The 8,873-nt window shown below is 41.9% G+C and overlaps 1 protein-coding gene across 1 annotated transcript; it reads right to left on the reverse strand.

Annotated features, from left to right (window-relative positions):
- Window positions 1-5,604: 5,604 nt before the first annotated feature.
- LOC121306475 (olfactory receptor 4K13-like) lies at window positions 5,605-6,630 on the reverse strand. The gene has a single exon (XM_041238195.1). The coding sequence runs from the start codon at window positions 6,628-6,630 to the stop codon at window positions 5,605-5,607; it is 1,026 nt and encodes a 341-aa protein (XP_041094129.1).
- Window positions 6,631-8,873: the final 2,243 nt, after the last annotated feature.

Raw genomic sequence — 8,873 nt, forward strand, 5'->3', positions numbered from 1 at the left:
CACCCCCCTAAAGGAAAGGGTGGTCATTCGTTCTTTCTTTCTGAAATGAACGGAACACGACAGTTGGAGACTGCAGTTTTAATTCTCGATGCGTTCAGAGCCTCAGAAAAGGTCTACAAACAAGAGCCAGTCACTTCTGTTTGCAGCTCTGTTCCTCTTTTGTCACATGTGACTCTACTCTGCCCTTTTCAGAAAGCAGATCACTTTGTCTTTAAGCTTTAGCGGGGAGCAAACGCGTATCACAGCCAAGTAACATGAGATTACATGAGATACACTGCAGGATGACTGTTTCAGACCAGCAATCAAAGTGCAGTCTCTGTCTGTTAATCAAAGAAACTACAAAACGAGATTGAAAAGGTCTACTGGAAGCCATAATAGCAGCACAGTAGTATTTCATGTTAGAATTTGAAACTTCAGATTTTTCAATTTTTGTCAGTTTTTAGTTAAGTATCTGGAAAACTACAAAGCGCTGGGTGTGTGATTCAATATGTTAACGAGGGAACATTATTCAGCAGCTTTCACTGGACTCTATGAAGCTGAGGGAGTTCATTCTATATAGAGGGGGTGCAATTCAATATGTTAACAAGGGAACATTATTCAGCAGCTTTCATCGGACTCTATGAAGCTGAGGGAGTTCATTCTATATAGAGGGGGTGCAATTCAATATGTTAACAAGGGAACATTATTCAGCAGCTTTCACTGGACTCTATGAAGCTGAGGGAGTTCATTCTATATAGAGGGGGTGCAATTCAATATGTTAACAAGGGAACATTATTCAGCAGCTTTCACCGGACTCTATGAAGCTGAGGGAGTTCATTCTATATAGAGGGGGTGCAATTCAATATGTTAACAAGGGAACATTATTCAGCAGCTTTCACTGGACTCTATGAAGCTGAGGGAGTTCATTCTATATAGAGGGGGTGCAATTCAATATGTTAACAAGGGAACATTATTCAGCAGCTTTCACTGGACTCTATGAAGCTGAGGGAGTTCATTCTATATAGAGGGGGTGCAATTCAATATGTTAACAAGGGAACATTATTCAGCAGCTTTCACTGGACTCTATGAAGCTGAGGGAGTTCATTCTATATAGAGGGGGTGCAATTCAATATGTTAACAAGGGAACATTATTCAGCAGCTTTCACTGGACTCTATGAAGCTGAGGGAGTTCATTCTATATAGAGGGGGTGGAATTCAATATGTTAACAAGGGAACATTATTCAACAGCTTTCACTGGACTCTATGAAGCAGAATTAGGTGATGCAAACATTTCTGCCAGAGCTGTAGGATGAAAACATGTTGAAAAGGTCTACAGACAAAGAGCCAGTCACTTCTGTGACTGGCTCTCAATCACATTCAATGTGGAAATGTGGGTAGTTGGAACTTAGAAATGGGAATTGTTCAGACTTGAATTTGGTCCCTTCTTTACAGCGTAACAAAGCAGTTCATGTTTAGCTCAACACACTCTGTAAACCTTACACCAATACTCCAGCACTGCTATATATGGAGCACTCATTAGTTATATATAAACGCACTATTGTCACCTGAAAGTCCTTGTTTTTTGTCTCAAGATCTTGCAGTCTGCTGATCACATTTCACCCCCCTGAGCTCTCGTAACAGCTAAGCTAATGCACCAGTGTTGACCTTAAAGCCATTAGCCTTGCGCTCTGCGGATGAGATGCTAAATCAACGCACTATTGGAAGAGACTTTGCATCTAATGCGCAGTTCACAGCCTGCCTCTGGAAAGCGCTGTGTGATGGAGGTCCACTGTGAAGGGCGCTTTATGAAAATAAAGATTAGGCGCTTTCAGGATGTGATGAGGTAGCTAATTGGCAGAGAACGCAGGCTGGTATCCAAGCGTCTCAGTGCCACGCTGTGAGAACATATTTGCCCGTTCAAACGGAATTGAATTAACTGCAGCTCCTGTTCCGCGGCACCGCGATGCTCGAAGACATATTGAAACGAGTCCTTTACCGCACGCCAGAGAGCTACATTTCTGAAACAGAACTGTGTCTCCTTGCCCTCTGCTCCACAGCGCCCGTATTCACAGTGCCTTCTCCTCTCCTCCTCCGTGCTGCCGCCTCCGGTCCCTCTCATCCCCTGCTGGGGGCTGCATGTCCCCGGCACAGGTGAGAGACTGGAGGCGTCAGCACACCCACACTTCAGAGCTTAGATCTAGTCAGCTGTGCTGTTAAGAGTTTGCTCAGTACAATGTGTAGCTATCGATAGTATCAGATTCTGGAGCTATATAGAGTGTGTGATGACCTGCTGTGTGTTCTTTATGTGGGGTTATATAGTAATTTAATAGTAGTACCAAGCTTGATCACAAATTATATATATGTATATATGTATGTATGGAAATACACACAGCAGTGTGCAAATGCATTAGAACACCCCACTGCTTTTATTGTTATGTTTGTTGTGCATATTTTAAATCTTTGCCATTTTAAATAGTAACATTTAAATTATAAAACGCAGGAGACTTTTTAAAAGTTGCTTCAGACGCCTGATTAAAGCACAGAGCGGTCTAACACTGTCCCACACGAGTGCCTATTGTTTCTGTAACCCTGATTACTGAGCAGAAATTGAGATTCTCCCACCCAGAGGTGTTTTCATGCAGGCGGGTATATAGAGGAGATCAATGACACATCTGGGGGCGCTCTGATGCATTTGCACATTTGTACTTCATTCAGGGTATTATTTACTGTGTTGAAGTCAAAGTAGATTCATTTTAATGTAACATTTGGCTAAGTCTCTAAGTATCCGTCCTTATGAAAAATAAAACAAAGTTTTTAAACGTAATTCTGCCTTTTAAAAGGGGTGGTTTGTTTCTTATGGAGATTCAGCCTCGGAAATGTTATTAGTGCTGACTCACTGTGGAAGCACCTGCTTTTGATCAGATGCTAATTAGCTATTTAGCTGGAGGTTCTAATTAGACTGGGTAGGAGGTGAGATGGATTAAGGCAAGATGATAAACAGCTGTGGGAAAGACGACAAAGACAATAGCTTATTCACTACAGACACACAGACAGACAGACATTCCCCTCTGGAGGCCTGGGTTCCAATCTGCCAGCCCCCTTCATTGAAAATGCTCCCAGTAGCAGTCAACTGACTTCAAACACCCTTAACAACACTCAATACAATACAAGCATGTGCGGTTGTAAGGGAAGGCAGTGCTGTCCAAAATAAAATTGGCTAGTGCGATGTTTGAATGCAGTTTGAATTTTAGTTCATTATGACAGTGTGGACATGCGCAGTGCAACAGATAATAAATATCAGTCTTTATAACCGTGTGCCTGACGTCACAGGGGTGTTTTTACACAACTGAAGGTAACTGTCATAAATAAGGCGCTATGGATATTATATCATTTATGGGGACTGCCTGAATTATTTTTGTGGGAATTGACGGATTGCGTCCCTCGCCACAGTCTACAACTACCTAAATAAATCAGTTTTACATTAGAACGCTTTATAATTCAATTCTTATTGGTTTTAGGTCTGCAGACAGGACTGAAAAAAAATAAATTAAATTAAAAACACAACCGTGTGTCAACACTGCCCTCTACTGGTAAGATGGTGCCATTGCAAGCAGAAGAAGAAGGGATAGGAGGAGGTTAGCTGCATTGAATTTGAAACAAGCACAGCGAGGTGGAAACTGCAGACCCAAAGCCAGACTGAATCTCCCACAAGAATACAAAGAACAAAATCAGACAAGTCCTAGAAATAACGACATCATTAATATTATTTTTTAGATGGACAATAAAATAAAAAAATAAAAAAAAAACAGGGTTGCATCAGTTCAACAGAACAATGATCTGGAAACGAGATATAGATAATAGATATAATTAATAGATTTCGATGTTCTTTTTTTTTTTTTTTTTTAAAAAAGGAACGTACCAAAGCGAACACGTCAGTTTTATCAGTGTTTTTTTTTTTTTTTTTTAAGTCTAATAAATTCAAACTTCAAAAGAAAAAAATAATTCCCTCACCGATGAGAACCCTAGCTGGTTGCTAGGTTACAGTTAATCACCGTGGCTTTCTGCCAAAGCAATCAAATTGAATTACTTCGACATATATGTAAAAGATTAGTCGTGTTATACAAGGCACAGTTGATTCCAGGCTATTAGCTTTGATATTCATCAAGCTCGATTATTCATCGCTGTCACACACACACACACACACACACACACATTTTAAAGGTACTTTGAAATGTCCTGGTATTCAAATCTGGGTTCCTGATAGCAATTAGTAAACACAAGCGCCCACACAGCGCTGAAACAGTCCAGTTAAATTGAAAGCATTGATAAACATCAAGAGAGCCGCACTGTATTTTGCATTAAGAGTGCTGAGACCATTGGTATTGTGACAATTCAGAAGACTGCCAGCAGGTGGCAGCACTTCACCTACTAAAGCCACTGTGGTCCTGTTATGGACGAGCCTGATCGACGCTGTTAGGTTGAAATGCATTGCAAACCATTTACATATAAATGGAATTTTAGAACCTTCAAGGGTTCCGGAACCCCCCCCTTGCGGTGTTTAAGGGTTCTGGAAACCCCCGCACGAGAAACGCTTTACCTTCTCTCTGCATCCGGGGCGATATATTTCACAACAATGCTGGTGCTCCGATTGTAATGAGAGACGTAGTGTGGGGACAGAATAGCGTTGTTTCAGGAGGGAAAATACAGCAAATAAACAGCACAATATAGTTCATTGACAAATACATGGTTTATTAATATACTTTAAAAGTGATGACAAGTCATTTCCACCGTATTTAATGCACTATTTCATGTATTATGCTGCTATCCTGTATTCTGCGCTTTCCACTGTATTTAATGCACTATTTCATGTATTCTGCTGCTATCCTGTATTCTGCTCTTTCCACTGTATTTAATGCACTATTTCATGTATTCTGCTGCTATCCTGTATTCTGCTCTTTCCACTGTATTTAATGCACTATTTCATGTGTTATGCTGCTATCATGTATTCTGCTCTTTCCACTGTATTTAATGCACTATTTCATGTATTCTGCTGCTATCCTGTATTCTGCTCTTTCCACTGTATTTAATGCACTATTTCATGTATTATGCTGCTATCCTGTATTCTGCTCTTTCCACTGTATTTAATGCACTATTTCATGTATTATGCTGCTATCATGTATTCTGCTCTTTCCACTGTATTTAATGTATTATGCATTGTGTGTTTTTACTGTATATCATGTATGATGCATTTCTCTATAACTGAAGTAGTATTATGGATTTTCTTGCAAAGCGCTTTGTGATGGAGGTCCACTGTGAAAGGCAATGTATAAAATAAAGATTGATAACAACACAATTCATTGGATAATAAACATAAATAACATTATACAAATTCATTGTGCATACATTGTTACCTAGAGGGAAGTATTCTTCTCAAATTCACAGATACTACTGTTATTTTAATATTAACATATATTTGAAAATCTCTATAGCCTTCAATAAAAACTGAGAATAAAGGGCCTTGCTCATAAGAGAGCGATTGTGTTTTACAGCGCTGCTTTAGATTGAGTTAGTAGTAAGTCCAGGACTAATAGTGGACCCGTGTGTATCTATCAGAGAGTACCTGGTTCAGGTTTGCACCTCGATTCTGCTTGAACGCCAGTGTAGCGACGGCAAGAAAGCTTTGAGCTCACTGGAGCGGAAGCCATAGACCAGAGGATTGATGAACTGGGCTACCATGAAGATGCAGTTGTTAGCCGTGGTGAGCTCTGGAAGGAGAGAAGCCGGGATGGGGAGGGAGCTGTAGAGAACAAAGATCACCACAGGGATCAGGTACAGACCCAGCTGGACCATGTGGAAGGAGATGGTCCTCCTAGCTCGCTGGTTCAGGGGGCTGGTAATCCCTGCATGCATTGCTTCCTTCACGACGAGGCCATAGGAGGTGGTGATGATCAGGAAACAGGCGAGGAACTGGAAGGAGAACAGAGCGAGGCGCCAGGAGGAGAGGAACGCGTGGATCTCCAAGAACTCCATGGTGCATTTGCCTTGGCTTCCAAAGGTAACAGTGCGTCCAGCGAAACCCGTTTGGAGCAGAAAGGTGAAGCAAGGAAGAAGGCAAGAAGCAAGGAAGATGACCAAGACTCCTCGGCCAAGGTTTTTCTCAGAACACAAACCATCATAGAGTAGAGGCCGGCACACCGCAAGATAGCGGTCGATGGACATGGCAGCTAGGCTGTAGAGTTCGGCACCTCCAGCTGTGTTGGAGAGAAGCCAGACGATGGCGCAGGAGAAGAAGGAGATGTGGTGTTGGGAAAGGTGGAGAGAGGAGACAGTGGCTTGCATGAGAAAGTAACATGTCTGGCTGGTGGTCACACAGGCTAGCAGGATGAAGCGGGCTTTTTCTCGAGTTTGTGGGCTAATGAGGAACACGGACAGGAAGAAGGTACTGACCCCGGCTGAGAAGATGGCCCCCAAAGCCATGGTGGAAATCTGGATGACAATGAGGCAGTCCTGTGTGAACCAGGAGGGCTGTGACTGATCAGGGTAGGGTTCTGTTGAGTTGAGACCTTGTGGGAATTCTGTAGAACTGGAAGTAGCGTTGAACCAAGATGTGGGACTTGAAGGAACTTCTAAATGTTCACTTTGCAAAGACATGGCGGATCTCAAAGTAGGCGGGGGTGCCTTCCAAGCTTGGGTAGACAGATAGATAGTAAGCAGGTAGGTTTGTAGTCAGTAAGCTGGTCAGCTTGGCAGTCTAAGGTTAAATCCTGAATACTGACTATCCAAGCACTTTAAAACGATTTTTGGAGTAATCACATCGAAGAAGTAAATAGTTCTCAAGGTTGGATCTCAAATTGCTATACTAGTTTTAAATTTTTAACCAACTCTCTTTGTCGCCCTTGCCCTGTTGTTTTCAATATTCCAGTTAAGTTCAATGATACAGTTTTTTGGTAGAAAAACGAGACGCATTGGCAAATATTGTTCAAACTGCGAGAGACCAGCTTACTGTGTAAATTCAGTTAAACTGCATATACTTTATCAGTGTCCATACAAAGCATTGCTACAACTGTAACTCATAAAACACAAGTTGTGCAATAATTAATAAATAAATAAATAAATAAATAAATAAATAAAATGCATATGATGGATAGTTGACAGAATATTTAAATGGATATTTGAAATAAATGCAAAATAAAGTCAGCGTTTGTAGGTGATTTGAAGTAATTCCTTAATTAAATAAAGAAATGCCAAAGAAAGTTAATTCAAAAGTACGGATATTTTTTTTTAAATAAATTGAAATCCTTTTTGTTTTGAAGTGAGAGAGACAGACTGACTATATCTCCAGCGATGACCGAGAAAGCTGATTCCAGCAATATCTACTGCCGTCTCACAAAATATCGTTAGAAAAGTCTGAATTAGTCCGAGACTCGTTGTTTCATTGTCGAAACTTTTACTGACAGATGAACATCATAAAGTCCAGGAAAATGTAGAAAACTGATGGAACAAACAGTGATATCCAAAGCCGTCCAGTGTCCAATGTGCAGGGCAGCTGCGTGGACAGGTCCAGTATTGTCTTGGGCAATTCGAAAAAAAGGTTAAGGGTGCAGTTTCAGGCAGAGAGATGGAGTGTGCAGCTGGGCATTCGGCATTCAATAAGTGCCAACTAGCATGGGAGACGAGGTAGAGGTGAGCTCTGTGAAGAGGAGTGATAAGAGAGAAGGAGAGGGAGGGGCATTCCAATACCTCATTATCATAGTGCAGCTTTACAGTATGCTGGTAGTCCCCAGTCTGTAGAAGTTTAAAGAAGTCTGGTAAAGCATAGGGAAGCGTTGCAAAGCACACAGAGGGGTGGTAAAGCATAGGGAAGCATTGTAAAGCACAGAGAGGTCTGGTAAAGCATAGGGAAGCATTGTAAAGCACAGAGAGGTCTGGTAAAGCATAGGGAAGCATTGTAAAGCACAGAGAGGTCTGGTAAAGCATAGGGAAGCATTGTAAAGCACAGAGAGGTCTGGTAAAGCATAGGGAAGCATTGTAAAGCACAGAGAGGTCTGGTAAAGAATAGGGAAGCATTGTAAAGCACAGAGAGGTCTGGTAAAGCATAGGGAAGCATTGTAAAGCACAGAGAGGTCTGGTAAAGCATAGGAAAGCATTGTAAAGCACAGAGAGGTCTGGTGAAGCACAGGGAAGCATTGTAAAGCACAGAGAGGTCTGGTAAAGCATAGGGAAGCATTGTAAAGCACAGAGAGGTCTGGTAAAGCATAGGGAAGCATTGTAAAGCACAAAGGGTCTGGTAAAGCATAGGGAAGCATTGCAAAGAACAGAGAGGTCTGGTAAAGAATAGGGAAGCATTGCAAAGCACAGAGAGGTGTTGTAAAGCATAGGGAAGCATTGTAAAGCACAGAGGGGTCTGGTAAAGCACAGGGAAGTGTTGTAAAGCACAGAGGGGTATAGTAGTATAGTAGGTAGAGAATGGAAGAGAAATGAAAGGACTGAGAGAGAGGAATGGAGAGGAATGGCAGATTAAAATTGAAGAGAGAAAGAGAGAGAGATGGAGCTATAGGGAGGAAAGGAGGAAATTTAAAGTAGAGAGGGATGAAGTAGAAAAGAGTTGAAGAGAGACAGGGGATGGAAGGAGTAGCGGGGAGAGGAAAAGGTGATTGAAGGAGAAGGATGGAGAGATGGAGAGAGGGGGGATAGGAGGAGAGGAAGGTGACAGAGAGCAGGGTGAGGAGGTGTGGAGAGGGATTGCCAGGTTACAGGTACAGCAGAGAGCTGTTTTTTTTTTTTTTGGCTTTAATGAGCAAACTGCATGACAGCAGCACAGCGCTTCGGTTAATTAAAACAGACCCGCTCTCATTAACACAGAGCAATCCCCCAGGACATGGACCAGCCTCTCC

Source organism: Polyodon spathula, chromosome 48 (assembly GCF_017654505.1).
Source record: "Polyodon spathula isolate WHYD16114869_AA chromosome 48, ASM1765450v1, whole genome shotgun sequence".
NCBI lineage: Eukaryota > Metazoa > Chordata > Actinopteri > Acipenseriformes > Polyodontidae > Polyodon > Polyodon spathula.